We start from the raw sequence: 16688 nt of genomic DNA on the forward strand, positions 1-16688 counted from the left end.
ATAAAAGCCTTGTGTGTCCCACTGCTCTCCACGTGTGTTCTGTCCCACCTACACCTCTGTCACAGTAATGGGTTAGGAACATAAGGATTCACCATCGTTTGACGGAAATTAAAATTATCAAGCTACAGAGGATTGAATTTAAAACACCCCGAAAATCAAAGTGAAAAAATGATGCAGCAGGCTAGTCCATTTTGCTGAAATTTCATTGCAGCAACTCAAAATGGTACTCAGTAGTTTGTATGGCACCCACGTGCTTGTATGCATTCCTGACAATGTTGGGGCATGCTCCTAAGGAGACGACAGATGGTGTCCTGGGGTATTTCCTCCCAGATCTGGATTGGGGCATCACTGAACTCCTGGACAGTCTGAAGTGTAACCTGGCGGTGTCGGCTGGCCCAAAACATGAAATCCCAGAGGTGTTCTATTGGATTTAGGTCAGGCGAGTGTGGAGGCCATTCAATGGTATCAATTCCTTCATCCTCCAGGAACTGCCTGAATACTCTCGCCACATGAGGCATTGTCATGCACTAGGAGGAACCAAGGACCCACTGCACCAGCATAGGGTCTGACAATGGGTCCAAGGATTTCATGCAGATACCTTATGGCAGTCAGGGTTCCATTGTCTAGCCTGTAGAGATCTGTGCGCCCCTCCATGAATATGCCTCCCCAGACCATCACTGACCCACCACCAAAACGGTCATGCTGAACTATGTTACAGGCAGCATAACGTTCTCCACGGCTTCTCCAGATACCGGACCTGCTGATGGGATATGGACCTTCTACAGCCCTGTCCAGCTCTCCTAGAGTAACTGCCTGTCTCCTGGAATCTCCTCCATGCTCTTGAGACTGTGCTGGGAGACACAGCAAACCTTTTGGCAATTTCATGTATTGATGGACTGTCTGTGTAATCTTGTAGAGTCCAGTGACACTGCCCCTAGCCAAATGCAAAAATAATGAAAAACAGAAAAAATGGCAGTGGCCTTCACCTGTAAAACCATTCCTGTTTTGGGAGTCATCTCATTGTTGCCCATCTAGTGCACCTGTTGTTAATTTCATTAACACCAAAGCAGCTGAAACTGATCAACAGCCCCCTCTGCTACTTAACTGACCAGATCAATTTCCCAGGAGTTTAAATGACTTGATACTATACTCTGATTAAAAAGAGTTGCTTTAATTTTTTTGAGCAGTGTATATTGGACAGAAAGCTCAAAATTTGTATTTCCACTGAGACACTGTCACCTTGCCCACTGTGCCACAAAATGTGTACTTAACTTTTATTTATCTGTGGGTATGGGGGGGGTGCGACAAGTGTGAGTGATATGTGAGATGATGCAGAGCTGACTGCAAACAAAGGGCTGCTCCAGAAACAGTAACAGCTGGGAATGTCTTAGCAATGTCCTACCAACAAGGCAGGACAGGGGGATGCCATCTCCAGGAGTTTTTTGGTCAGGCTTTAGGACTTACATAAAGGCCTACACCTATAGCAGGAGCATTATTCAACTTTAGTCAAGGCTGCACAGGCACCCCTTATCTGCATAGACAGTTGTTTTGGTAAAGGTAACACTTTACATTTGTAACTGTTTTGGGAAAACATTACAGCTGAACTACAACCACTGATTTAAATAGAACTAAATCCGTCGATTTAACAGTTTAAAAAAATTGTTATCCGAAATGCTAACTGTCACACTGGATTGTGATCTCAAGCAAACTGTCAAGTCATCAAACGGCTGGTGTCATAACAGTCACAGATCTAACAGAGGCCTCGTTCCGTATGTCCGTTTTTCATCTGTCCGTTTACAAACGAAAAACGACACCCATGTATTTCTATGGACTAGTGGATGTAAACGGATGATCATCCATTTACATCCATTAATGTCCGTATCCGTTAACATCCATTTTTTGAACGGAAGAAAACTTTATTTTTCTTCCGTAAAAAAAAAAAACGGAACAGATGAAAAATTCGAGTGATTGTGTACATGAAGCCTAAGGCAATTTTGCAGCGATTTTGTTTCCCACGGCCTGCGGTCAGAGTAAGCTGGTGTACATGGAGCCCAACACTTTCTTTTTCTCTTTTTGGGGCCGCTGCCTCATTTACTCAACAGATGCGCTTCTGCTGATCATTAAGAGAGCCCCGCATTCCCCTTTCCTGGTGAGCACCCAATCGGTGCTCCTCACACTGCAAGGTCTCTCCCCTCCCTGCTAGTCCCCAGGTGTAGTGCTGGAGGTAGGGAGGTGAGTAGGAGATACATAGCAATGTTACATCCTTATTGAAATACGGTTTTGGTAATTTTTTTATCGGGACAAGTAGATTGGGACCCCAGTTTAGTCCCTTGGACAAGTAGTTTTTTTTTTTAATTCCATACCCTTGAGTATGGCAAGAGCCTGCCTGATTGCCTACAAGGTGATTGGCTAGATAAGGCAGGTCCTCAGATCACACACCAGGAGAATCATTCTGGATCCCATCACACCACATAGAGTACTGCTGTCCTCTCCTGTAGACAGCAGAGCCTCAGCCATAAGGCGTAGCAGAGAAGCTGCCCAGGTGTCTGTGTAGTACCGTGTATACCATCAGACTGGAGCCCATATATCCTGCCGTCTGGTCACATCCACTCTAGGCTGACCACACACAGCCCACGAATAAACATTCTCCTACTCCAATAGGATGCCTGTCTTCATTGTGTCGCCGCCCACCGGATCTCCGGCTCCACGTCACACCTATGACACCAGGCAGGTCGGAGCGCGCTGATTGGACCAGGCTTGTCCCCTCTTCGCACGTCATGATTGCTGCTGAAAGCCGGAAGCAGAGGGCAGCTGGCTGCGGAGAGTGACACCTGAGGTTGGGCGACATTCGGCTGGCCAGGCCCGGGATACACAGGCCTCGGAGACACTCGGGCTTCTCCCCTCTGAACAATGCGTTCACAGCGGGCCTAGCAGACGCGGACAACCTGTTCTCCAGTATGAGCTCCTCAGCGGAAGAGCCCCGGACATGGGGCACAGTGTGGAGACATCTGCTGCTTTATCTCATGTGCCAGGTGTTGGTGCGAACGGGGCATGCTGCTATGACCAAGGAGGAGAAGGCACAGCTCAGGTGAGACAGTGTGCGGGCAATGTGGCCGGCCAGGGTGGGGGATGGGGGTCATTGCTGGTCGGGGACGAGGTTGTGTTGGGGGAAGAGATCAGATCTGTAGGGGATGTCTTCATTATCAGGAGCAGCTTCCGGGTCCCTCACATAGTACACTTCCTTGTAGCTGGTGTCCAGACCTCACACTGCCATCTTCCAGGAATCATTGTCCTGTTCAGTAGTGGTGATTGTCCAATGGGGGGCTGGCATGGAGAGGGAAAGTGCCTCCACATCAGTGATCAGTATGAGGGGATATTATTATTATACAGGATTTATATAGCACCATCAGTTTGCACAGCGCTTTACAATATAGAGGGAGACAATACAATTATAATACATTTCAGTACAGAAGGAATATGAGGGCCCTGCTAGTGGAGCTTACAATCTAAATGCCCCAGTATTCATTGGAGGGGGAAATGCCTCAGTGGTCCGTATGAGGGGAAATTCCCAGGGGTCTTTAGGAGGGAAAATTCCCCTGATGGCATGTGTCCGTATGGGGGGAAAATGCCCTGGTGTCACAGTGGGGGGAAAGTGTCAGTGGTCAGTATGAGAGGAAAATGTCCCAACATCTGGGGTCACTAGGAGGGGTAAATGCTCCCAGGTCAGTATGAGTGAAAATTGTCCTGGCTTCAGTAGTCAGCATGTGGGGAAATTACCCGGGTTCACTAGAAGGGGAAAATGCCCCTGCGTCAGTGGTCGGTATGAGGGGAAAATGCCCCTGCGTCAGTGGTCGGTATGAGGGGAAAATGCCCCTGCGTCAGCGGTCGGTATGAGGGGAAAATGCCCCTGCGTCAGCGGTCGGTATGAGGGGAAAATGCCCCCGCGTCAGCGGTCGGTATGAGGGGAAAATGCCCCCGGCGCCAGCGGTCGGTATGAGGAGACCATGCCCCCGGCGCCAGCGGTCGGTATGAGGAGACCATGCCCCCGGCGCCAGCGGTCGGTATGAGGAGACCATGCCCCCGGCGCCAGCGGTCGGTATGAGGAGACCATGCCCCCGGCGCCAGCGGTCGGTATGAGGAGACCATGCCCCCGGCGCCAGCGGTCGGTATGAGGAGACCATGCCCCCGGCGCCAGCGGTCGGTATGAGGAGACCATGCCCCCGGCGCCAGCGGTCGGTATGAGGAGACCATGCCCCCGGCGCCAGCGGTCGGTATGAGGAGACCATGCCCCCGGCGCCAGCGGTCGGTATGAGGAGACCGCGCCCGTGGTCGGTATGAGGAGACCGCGCCCGCGGTCGGTATGGGCAGGCCATGCCCCCGGCGCCAGCGGTCGGTATGGGCAGGCCATGCCCCCGGCGCCAGCGGTCGGTATGGGCAGGCCATGCCCCCGGCGCCAGCGGTCGGTATGGGCAGGCCATGCCCCCGGCGCCAGCGGTCGGTATGGGCAGGCCATGCCCCCGGCGCCAGAGGTCGGTATGGGCAGGCCATGCCCCCGGCGTCAGCGGTCGGTATGAGGGCAATATTCTCTGTCGTCAGAGGTCGGTATGAGGGAAAAGTGCCCCTGCGTCAGTGAATATTAGAACGAAATATGTCCCGGCATCAGCTGCCACTAGGAGGAGAAAATGTCCCAGTGTTAGTGGTCACTAGGAGGGCAAAATGCCCCGGCGTCAGTGGTCGGCGTGAGGGCAAAGTGCCCCCGGCGTCAGTGGTCGGCGTGAGGGCAAAGTGCCCCCGGCGTCAGTGGTCGGCGTGAGGGCAAAATGCCTCCGGCGTCAGTGGTCGACGTGAGGGCAAAATGTCCCCGGCGGCAGTAGTCGGTATCAATGCAAAATGCCCCAGTGTCAGTGAACATTAGGAGGGGAAAATGTTCAAGGGTCAGCGGTTAGTATGAGGGGAAAAAATGTCCTGGTTTTAGTGGTCACGGAAAAGGGAAAATACCCTGTTGTCACTAGGAGGAGAAAATGTCCCAGCGTCAGCGGCCACTAGGAGGGGAAAATGTCCTGGGGTCAGTGGTCACTACAAAGGGAAAATACCCTGGTGTCACTAGGAGGAGAAAAATGTCCTGGTGTCAGTGATCAGTACGAGGGGAAAATGCCCCAGGGTTTCGAGGGGAAAATGCCCCAGGGTTTCAAGGGGAAAATGTCCTGGGGTACCAGTATTGAAAATATATGGCGATCTGTGAATGGACAAGGGGAGAGGAGGGGCAGATAAATGACAGTACAGCTTATGTGTATGAGGGTGGCAACTCTGGAATTATAGGGTGAGCTGCACTATCTGGCTTCACTGAAAACATAAATAGTAAAGAGATGGTAGCGGTGACATACACCTCATGAGAGTTATCTGTTTGTTATACGGCACAATTTAAAGTACAGTCCCTTCTTGTACCAGCCTTATCCAGTATGTAAAATGTCATTTTATTTTTGCTATTAAGGTTCTTTATTCTCATGTCACATTTTTCTTACACAATCTACAGTGGCTGCCAACATTGTAAGGGCACTTGATGGCCGAGCTGATGACCAGCCAATGCATTATTGCTGTTTAGAAGTTCACGTGTTTCTTTTTTTTTTTTTTTTTTTAAATTCCACTCTAAGCCATTTTATCCACTTGACCTCCAAAAGATTTAACTCCCCATTAATAACCAGGCCATTTTTTGCGATACGGTGCTGCGTTACTTTAACTGACAATTGTGCGGTCATGCAACACTGTAAATAAATTAAATTTATGGAATTTGTCTCACAAATATAGTTTTCTTTTGGTGGTATTTGACCACCTCTGGGTTTATTATTTTTTGTGCTATAAACAAAAAAACACAGACATTTAAAATAAACAAAAAAAAAATATTTTTTACTTTTCTGCTATAAAACATATCGAATAAACATTTTTTAAAAAAATCTAATTTCTTCATAAATTTAGGCCAAAATATATTCTACATATTTTTGGAAACAAAAAAATCCCAATAAGCGTATATTGATTTGTTTGCACAAAAGTTATAGTGTCTACAAATGGCGGTATATATACTGGAATGTTTTTTTTTTTTTTTTTTTTTTTTTAATACTAGTAATGGCAGCGATCAGCGAATTGTAGCAGAACTGATATTGCGGCGGACAGTTTGACACTGACACTATGGGAACCAGTGACACTAATATAGTGATCAGTGCTAAAAATGTACACTGTCACTGTAGAAGGGGTTAAACATCTAGAGCGATCTAAGGGTTAATTGTGTGCCTAGCCCGTGTTTTGTGTACTGTGTGTGCTGTTTTTACTAGGCAATCTGCTAGATTTTATTCCCTGAATCAAGTCTAGCAGATCACTGCTGACAGAACACAGCTCTGCCTTGTTTACATAGGCAGAGCTGCATTCTGTCAGTCTCCTCAGTTGCAGGAGCTAATCCATTGGCCGGCACCTGTTGATTGGCTTCTGCTGTGTCCAATCATAGCAGAAGTGGTGCTCCGACAGAAGGTAAATCTGCTTTAGGGCAGATGGAAAGTGGTTAAATTCTTGGGGATTTCAACATCCCTGTCAACCTTGACAACCCGGACACAGCCCGTCTCCTCCACTTAACCTCCTCCTTTGCACTTGCACAGTGCATACAATCCACCACCCACTCCGACGGTAATATCCTTGATCTTGTCTTCTCCAACCGCTGCGCTCCCCACAACCTCACTAACACCCCCTTCCCTCTCTCTGACCACAACCTGATCACCTTCTCTATCTCCTCGTCCTCCAACGCCTACCCCTCCAAATGTCACACTACTACCAGCCGTAACCTCCGCAACCTTAACCCTGCCCCCCTCCACTCTGCAGCTGATCAACTCCACGACCGCATCCTCCCCCTGTCCTGCCCCGACTTGGCTATGACTGCCTACAACAACGCGCTGTCAGCAGCCCTTGACTCACTAGCGCCTTTAACCACACGCAACATCAGACTCCGACCGCTCCAGCCCTGGCAGACTGATCACACCAAAACCCTCAAACGACGCAGTCGTGCCCTGGAGCGACTATGGCGCAAAACCAAATCCCAACAAGCTTTCACCTGCTACAAATCTGCCTTCCGCACCTACACCTCCTCCCTCCACGCAGCCAAACAAGCCTACTTCTTGACCCTCATCAAGACCCTCTCCTCCAATCCTCGCCGACTCTTCTCCACCCCCACCTCCACCTCACTCGCCGCCCTTGAGATTGCCAATCACTTCAAAAACAAGATTGACACAATTCGCAAGGACATTGCCGCAACTCACACGCCCTCTCAACCCGTCCCCTCTCACACAGCTACCCCATCATCCCCCCTCCCCTCGACATTACCCGCAGGGACTTCGTCACTGCTCAAACTCCCTCCAACCCCGTTCCCCCTCACTCAGCTACCCCCTCATCACCCCTCTCCCACGGCCCCACCACTGCTCTGACCTCCACTCCCACCCCACCCTACATTCCTCATACTGAAGCTCCCCCAGCACTCCACACCTTTGACCTTACTACCATCGAGGAAGTCTCCAAGATCCTCTCTGATGCCCGCCTCACCACCTGCCCCCTCGACCCTATCCCCTCACAATTCCTACGACCTCCCTCCCCCTCCATCCTATGCTCCCTCACCCACATCTTTAATCTCTCCCTCTCCTCCGGCACTTCCCCCCCCCACTGAAGCATGCACACATCACCCCCATACTTAAAAAGCCCTCCCTGGACCCCAATGACCCGAATAACCTCAGACCCATCTCCCTGCTCCCACTTACATCTAAACTCCTCGAGCGCCTCGTCTACACCCGCCTATGCTCTCACCTCAACGACAACAACCTCCTTGATCCCCTACAGTCTGGCTTCCGCCCCCTACACTCCACCGAAACCGCCTTACTCAAACTCTCCAACGACCTTCTAACCGCCAAAGCTAATGGCCACTATTCAGTGCTCCTACTCCTTGACCTCTCTGCGGCCTTCGACACAGTTGACCACCCCCTCCTCCTCAAAATACTACACTCCCTCGGCCTCAGAGATTCTGCTCTCTCCTGGCTCTCATCCTACCTGTCACAACGCTCTTTCAGCGTTACCTATAATGCTACCACCTCCCCCTCACTCCCCCTCTCTGTTGGGGTCCCTCAAGGCTCTGTCCTTGGGCCCCTTCTCTTCTCCATCTACATCTCCTCCCTTGGCCAACTCATACACTCTCACGGCTTCAACTACCACCTCTATGCCGACGACACCCAAATCTATCTCTCAACCCCCCACCTCACCCCCTCGGTCTCTGCCCAAATCACACACCTACTGAGCGACATATCAGATTGGATGTCGCTCCACTTCCTTAAACTGAATCTCTCCAAAACCGAGCTCCTTGTCTTCCCCCCAGCCCGAACCCCACCCCACCCCCCATTGACTTCTACATCACATCCAACAACGCCAATATCAAACCCGCTCTGCAGGCCAGAGTACTTGGTGTCATTCTGGACTCCAACCTATCCTTCTAGCCCCAAGTCCAATCTTTAACAAACTCGTGCAGACTCCACCTCCGCAACATCGCCAAAATCCGCACGTTCCTAACCCCAGAAACCACTAAACGGCTCATCCACTCCCTCATCATATCACGACTCGACTACTGCAACTCCCTCCTCACTGGCCTGCCTCGCCGCTGGCTATCCCCGCTTCAGTCGATCCTGAATACGGCTGCCAGACTCATTCACCTTTCCAACCGCTCCATTTCCGCCACCCCCCTCTGCCAATCCCTCCACTGGCTTCCGATTGCGCAACGGATCAAATTTAAAATCCTAACGCTGACGTACAAAGCTGTCCACCATACTGCCCCGAACTACATCGCTGACCTAATATCCAAGTACCGCCCAGCACGCACACTCCGCTCCTCACAAGACCTCCTTCTCTCTAGTTCCCTGGTCTCCTCCTCCCATGCCCGCCTCCAGGACTTCTCCAGGGTGTCACCCATCCTCTGGAACTCCCTGCCCCAACCCATCAGATTATCACCTACTCTCCTCTCCTTTAGGCGCACCCTGAAAACCCATCTCTTCAGGGAAGCCTACCTCACCCCCTGCTAACTTGCTGACCTCCTCCACTCTTCCTACCACTCCATCCCCCACAGCTATCTCCTCCTGTACCACTATCCCATCCCTTCTAGATTGTAAGCTCGAAGGAGCAGGGCCCTCGATCCCCTCATGTTTTGCATTGTATTGGTATTGTTCTGTCACATGTTCTGTCCCCCTTTGTAATGTACAGCGCTGAGTGAACTATTGGCGCTTTATAAATACTGTATAATAATAATAATAATAATGTGAGAGAAATATGATATTTTTAACCATTATCCCACCGCCTTATAGCAGAAATACTGCTAAAGGGTGGCAGTGCTGCGCAACATGACATGTGTATAAATACATGATTTTGCATTCCCGGGTAGGGCACGCATTGGCGGCCTCAGCTGTCGATCACCGGGTCCCGGCCAGTGATTCTCTGCTGTCACCCGGTGATCGCCAAGTATTACTGACGGGGGAGAGACCAGTATGTAAACAATACAGATCTCTCCCCTGTCAGCTCCTGCACACTGCTTTGTATGGCTCTGCATAGCAGAGGCATACAAAGCAACTGCTTACACAGTGAAGCATAGCACACAGTAAAACAGCACACAGTTAACCCTTTGATCACCCCAGATGTTAACCCCTTCCTGCCCAGTGTCATTAGTACAGTGTCAGTACTTTTTTATTAGCATTGATCACTGTATTAGTTTCATTGGGAATGTCAGTGACAGTCAGTTCCCCCCAGTTTCAGAATGCCCACCGCAGTCTCGCAATAAGTCGCTGATTGCAGCCATTACTAGTATTAAAAAAAAAAAAAAAGAAAGATCCAGCGTATATACCGCCATTTGTAAATGCTATAACTCTCACGCAAACCAATTCATTTACAGGTATTGGGATTTTTTTTAGCAAAGACATGTAGCAGAATACATTTTGGCCAAAATTTATGAAGACATTTCATTTTTTTAAATTTTTTTACTGGACATGTTTAATAGCAAAAAGCAAAATATTTTTTTCTCAAAATTGTCAGTCTTTTTTTGTTTATAGTGCAAAAAAACCCGCAGAGGCGATCAAATACCATCAAAAGAAAGCTTCATTTATGGGGAAAAAAGAACATAAATTTAATTTGGGTGCAGTGTTGCATGATTGTCAGTGCCGTGTTGCAAAAAATCGTCTGGTCAGGAAGGGGGGTAAATCCTCTAGAGGGCAAGTGGTTAAATGAAATTGAATTTTTTTTCTTTTTTTTATGAGCCCCAGATTATCGTGTAAAGTCTCCAGATAGTTAGGCTACTCCTTTGCACAGGTAACATTTACAATTCTTATCTAGCCCCCCACCCCCTTCAAATCTGCTGCAGCATCACATCTAATTAAAAAAAACCCAAAACGTTCATGTATGGGACAATTAAGGGCTCATTTATACTGCAGCTGCTAAACTGAAGTTGAGTCCTCATGCACACTGGACATTTTTTTTACAGCTGCTGTTTTTGACTTTTGTTGTTTTTTTTTTTTTCTACAACCAGTAAACTCCTCAGCATGTTATCCTATGTGTCCATGTACACATAGACTGTATTCATTGTTTTTTCACAGGGGCGTTTTTTGGCTGGATTTCTAGAGGAGTTTTTTAGCTGGAAAAACACTCTAATGCTGAAAAACGCTGCAAAATGTGGTAAATTGTGGCAAACCAGCATTTTTGGATTTTTTTTGATCCCTAAAATTTTTTTGGGGGTCAAAAATGCTAAAAAACGCAAATGCGGCTAAACGCTAATACAAAAACACAAAAAAACACATTTTTAACGTGACTTCACACAGCTAACGTTACCAGCGTTATTGAAACACTCAGTGTGCATGGAGCCTTAGGAGTAGTTTTGCTTTTTTTCAGCAGCCCATGAACTCCTTTATGTTTTCCTATGTGTCCATGTACACAGTCGTTTACAGTAGTTTACAGGAAGTTGAGGTTTCAGGCATTTATTTTTTTTTGAAAGCACAAAAATCGCATTCAGGAGTAGAGTTTACCAGCATTTCAAATGCCAAACACCTGTAAAGGCATTTATACACGTTTTTTGGCTGGTCCATATCCACACAGTTGTTTACAGGAAGTTGAGGTTACAGGCATTTTTTTTTTGCTGCCCAGAGCCTTTCTTCTTCATCAAAAATGCATGCACAGCATTTTCCATGTATTCAAATGAACCTAGTACACCCGTGCAGTCAGTTCCAGGTTTTGCGTGAAGGCAAAAATGGTAGAACGTGCTGCATTATTTCTGCACAGAACTGTACTGGAACACATCACAGCAAAAAAGCACAAGGAGTGCTGTGTGCACTCCAGAATGCAACCAGAGGCATTACAGCACTGTGTAGCTCCACCCACAGTGCCAAGCATGTTTCACTAGCCACTTTTGCTACAGTTACAACACACATCGGAAGGTAGTGCTCTCTCTGCTTCTGCTCTCTCTATTTCTCACAAAAGGTCTGAAATAGTTAATTATTTACTATTTTTCAGTGCATTCTGGGCATTTGCGAGGGTCTCCTGAGGTTATCTTTTAAAAACGCTTCTAAACGCAAATGCGCATAAAGCGGTAGGTAAACGCGGCTATACTGCCGTTTTTAGGCTACGTTGTCTAGCAGTCAGTTTCCAGTGGTCAGAAAAGTTTTTCAAATGCTCCTTGTACATGAGCCCTATAGCTCACTTGTCAGGGGCATATCTCCAGGTTGTGAGCATTGTCACAGTATTTACAAACCTCATTAGAATGCTTGCCTAAAAAAACAACTTTGTTTTCAGTAATGTCCATTTGTGCAGGAATATCGAGCACCTCTCTCTGCCACCATAAGTGTTGGCTTCACAACAGACCCCATCATCTGCTTTTCAGCCATATTTTGTGAAATTGTAACAAAATCCATTCTCAAAGCTTCCATCACTCTGCTATTCCTAAAGTGATCTTAAACCCTCAGGTTTTTAAAGTGGTTCTAAAGGCAGAAGGTTTTTTTTTTTTACCTGAATGCATTCTATGCGTTCAGGTAATAAACCTTCTGGCTGCAGCCCCCCTTATACTTACATGAGCCCCATCTCGATCCAGCAATGTGCATGAGAGCCATGGCTCTCCCTGGTCTTTCTCTCCTCATTGGCTCCTGCTGCTGTTAATCACAGTCAGTGAGCCAATGTGGAGAGAGTGGGGCAGGGCCAAGCCATGCTCTGTGTCTGAATAGATAATCTCCATTCACAGGAGTGCGGCTCGGGAACGAGCCTGCTCAAGTGCACCCATAGCAAAAGACTTGCTATTGGGGGCACTTGGCAGGCGGGAAGAGCCAGGACTGCTAGTAGGAGACCCAAAAAGAACAGGATTGGGACTGCTTTGTGCAAAACCATTGCACAGAGCAGGAAAGTATAACCTGTTTTGTTTTTTTTTTTTGGCTGTTTGGGGTGATTAATCATAGCCGGCGTTACAATATATTTCTTCAGCTCTTGCTGTCAAAAAAGCAGTCTGAATCTGTGATTTATACAAAGTACATTTTGTTACATTTGTATCCTTTTGTTCATCTGCAGATCAAAGGGATGACCTTAGATTTGCAGATGATGTCCGTTAGTGACCTGACAAGTAAAAAAAAAAACGTTTTTTTTTTTTTTTTTTTTTTGATCTCATGTCCAAGTCATTTTTTTTTTTTTTTTTTTTTTTTACGATTCAGCACTGCACTACTTTAACTGGCAATTGTGTGGTCATGCAACACTGTACCCAAATTAAATTTATATCCTTTTTTTTCACACAAATGGAGCTTTCTTTAGATGGTATTTGATCACCACTGTTTTTTTTTTATTTTTTTTATTATATCAACAAAAACATGAAAAATCTGAAAAAAAGGATATTTTCTACTTTGCTATAAAACATATCCAATAAGATTACATTTCTTTATAGATTTAGGCCAAAATGTATTCTGCTACATGTCTTTGGTAAAACAAATCCCAATAAGTGTACACTATATTGTCAAAAGTATTGGGACACCCCTCCAAATCATTGGATTTAGGTATTCCAATCACCTCCATGGCCACAGGTGTATAAAATCAAGCACCTAGGCATGCAGACTGCTTCTACAAACATTTGTGAAAGAATGGGTCGCTCTCAGGAGCTCGGTGACTTCAAGCGTGGTACTGTGATAGGTTACCACCTGTGCAATAAGTCCATCTGTGAAATTTCCTTGCTACTAAATATTCCACGGTCAAGTGTTAGTGGTATTATAACAAAGTGGAGGCAACTGGGAACAACAGCAACTCAGCCACTAAGTGGTAGGCCACGTAAAATGACAGAGCGGGGTCAGCGCATGCTGAAGTGCACAGAAGGTACCAACTTTAGTCAATAGCTAAAGACCTCCAAACTTCGTTTGGCTTTCAGATTAGCACAACGACATTGGGTAGAGCACTTCATGTAATGGGTTTCCATGGCTGAGCAGCTGCATCCAAGCCTTACATCACCAAGTGCAATGCCAAGCGTTGGATGCAGTGGTGTAAAGCACGCCGCCACTGTACTCTAGAGCAATGGAGACGTGTTCTCTGGAGTGATGAATCACACTTCTCTGTCTGGCAATCTGAAGGACATGTCTGGGTTTGGTGGTTTTTAGAACGGTACTTGCCTGACTGCATTGTGCCAAGTATAAAGTTTGGTGGAGGGGGGATTATGGTGTGGGTTTTTTTTTTTCAGGGGTTGGCCCTTTAATCCCAGTGAAGGGAACTCTCAAGGCATCAGCATACCAAGACATTTTGGACAATTTAATGCTCCCGACTTTGTGGGAACAGTTTGGGGATGACCCCTTCCTATTCCAACATGACTGCTCACCAGTGCACAAAGCAAGGTCCATAAAGACATTAATGAGCGAGTTTGGGGTGGAGGAACTTGACTGGCATGCACAGAGTCCTGACCTCAACCCGATCAAACACCTTTGGGATGAATTCGAGTGGAGACTTCGAGCCAGGGCTTCTCAGTAGACATCAGTGGCTGACTTCACAGATGAGCTTCTGGAAGAATGGTCTAACATTCCCATAGACACACTCCTAAACCTTGTGGACAGACTTCCCAAAAGAGTTGAAGCTGTTATAGCTGCAAAGGGTGGACCAACTCAATATTGAACCCTACAGACTAAGACTGGGATGCCAGTAAAGTTCATGTTTGTGTACAGGCAGGCTTGGTTTGTGTAAAATTTATAGCACCTACAAACTATGGTTTATATGTTTGAAAATTAATAAATCGCATTTCCTGAGGCTCTAAAATGGCAGGACAGTACAAATGACACATTTTTGGAAAGTAGACAGTGAGGTATTTAGTAAGAGGCATGGATAGTTTTTTGATTATGTAATTTTTTGTTACAATTTTTTGAAAGATGAAGAAATTAGACAAAAAATATCTGCATGTGCCTGCATGGGTTTCCTCCGGGTACTTTGGTTTCCTCCCACACTCCAAAGACATGCTGTTAGGTTAATTGGCTCCTGTCTAAATTGTCCCTAGTGTGTGTGAATGAATGTGAGTTAGGGACCTTAGATTATACGCCCCTTGAGGTGTGTGTGTGTGTGTGTGTGTGTGTGTGTATGGCGATATATAAGAAATAAATAAATTTTTTCAGAATTTTTTTTTCCCCTCCATACGGTCACCAGTACAGCATCATCATATGGCTGGTGTGACAGTGATCAGGTATACTGACTGACAGTATGTAACAAAAAACTTTTAATTTTTTTTTTATTCAGTTTTTAAAAATTGTTACAATTTTTTTTTTTTTTTTGTGAACACTTTTTTACATCCTGTCATCAGAGTAGTTCACTGTTACCACAGTTTTACCTTTATAGTTTAATGGACAAATTACAGAATAAAATCTGTACTTCTTCTGTGCAGTAACACTATTTCTTTTTTTCTATGTCTAAGGATTGTGGAAAAAAATAATTGTTGTAAAACCAATATCATGAAAAAAGCCTTGCTTGTCCTTTAAAAAAATAATATACATATTACCATGGTATTTTTTAATAATGACAAAGTTATTGCTGAATAAACAGGTCCATAGCAGAAATGTAAAAATGACTCTGGTCCATAGGGGGCGAACAGCTGTGGGAGGCAAAATGGTTAATCACTTGCTGAGAATGCAGCTTCTTTATCCTTTAATCCTGGCCTAAGTTCCTGTTTAAGCTGTTGCCGTGATCACTGCACTAGTTTTCCTGTTTTGGGGTGGTTCCTTTCTCTCGCGACATCCTATGGAGCCAGCCTTAAATGCAGTTACAAGAGTTGTATCCCTACATTGCGTTCATCAATAGAAACACACAGCACTATAGCCTAGGATGGTAAGGTACTCCCCTGTGCCCCCACTCCTTCCTTGACCCCCCTGTTCATCAAGATAACAGATTGACTAAAGACTGCACTATCCACTGTCATTCTTTAGTGTAAAGACTAAAGTTCTGGGAAGCAGCACTAAGAGAGAAGGAGCCAGTTGTAAACTACCAGTACTGGTAGAATTTTATGGATTGGTTAGGAAGTGGTCATTTTTTTAGTGAGAATAATTTAGAGGGATTGTTCACACTGAAACTCTTTATCACCACTTATAGTAATGTACTGCATGTATGTGTTATAGTGTAAATTTAATTGCACCCTGCCTAATACTGCCACATTTGTGTTGTCTGAATGAAAGAATTCTATTGTTATATGGCTAGCTAGTTATTGAAATGTTTCATTCCATCACATGTCCCAAAAATAAAAGGATAATTGATCTGTTTATGACTGAGGGTGGAGCCATGCAAATCATTCCTTTTACATTCAGTGTCCAAATACACATCCAGAACTATTGGTGTGAAGTGCAACTATAGCCTGCTATTATGGAGCCATTTATTAACAATTGCATATGGCTGCTTCAGGCTTTTTGGCCATCACCAGTAGAGTGTATGAAATCCATGGCATAGAGGTTGGGACCCAATGAGCAAGTATAACAAATACGATTGTGGTGAGAAGCACTGAGGATGGCCAAAAACAAACAAACTGCTCTATACAGTTTGGACTAATGGCTCTGTAATATTAGTAAGAGAATCACTGCTGTATTTCCACTATACACCAGTGGATTCTAATGTGCATTTGGCTGTTTGGGGTGTAAAGGAAGAATTTGGTATGGCTCCACACATTGTCATGTGACATGTAGAGTGGGGAAAATAATTATTTGATCCCCTGCAGATTTTGTAAATTTGCCCACTTACAAAGAAATGAAGGGTCTATCATTTTTATCATAGGTTTGTTTTTTAAATGATAGAATATCAATCAAAAATCCAGAAAAAACACGTGATACAAATGTTATAAACTGAGTTGTAGTTCAGTGAGTAAAATAAGTGTTTGATTCGCTACGAGCCAACAGTAATTCTGGTTCCCACAGACTGGCTATGTGCACATGTGGTACACAGATTAGTCCTGTCAATTTAACCACTTCCAGGCCACCCACAATGTACTGCGTATGGGCGGCAGCTACAGGACCAGTGGTGTACCCATACATCGCTGGTCATTTGCCAACACGGGGGCGCTGCGCACAACCCTGCGCTCCACGTCAGATTGAGAATCCCGGTAATCAGAACCCGGTGATTGTTATGCAAAAAAGTATATATAATTTTCTGCATTTGTC

General features: G+C 46.0%; 1 protein-coding gene across 3 annotated transcripts in view; it reads left to right on the forward strand.

Annotated features, from left to right (window-relative positions):
* The first annotated feature begins 2754 nt into the window (after nucleotides 1–2754).
* EDEM3 (ER degradation enhancing alpha-mannosidase like protein 3) overlaps nucleotides 2755–16688 on the forward strand; it is a 117348-nt gene continuing 103414 nt past the window's right edge. For 2 of the 3 annotated variants that reach the window (XM_089678822.1, XM_089678823.1), the window contains exon 1: nucleotides 2755–3088. In XM_089678822.1, coding sequence (XP_089534948.1) covers nucleotides 2958–3088 — 131 coding nt within the window. In that variant the 5' untranslated portion in view covers nucleotides 2755–2957. The remainder of the gene's footprint in view (nucleotides 3089–16688) is intronic. The other variant, XM_089678824.1, reaches the window with a different exon arrangement.

The sequence above is a fragment of the Staurois parvus genome, unplaced genomic scaffold (assembly GCF_062004578.1).
Source record: "Staurois parvus isolate SC_StPar_1 unplaced genomic scaffold, SC_StPar_1.0 ptg000210l, whole genome shotgun sequence".
Classification (NCBI taxonomy): domain Eukaryota; kingdom Metazoa; phylum Chordata; class Amphibia; order Anura; family Ranidae; genus Staurois; species Staurois parvus.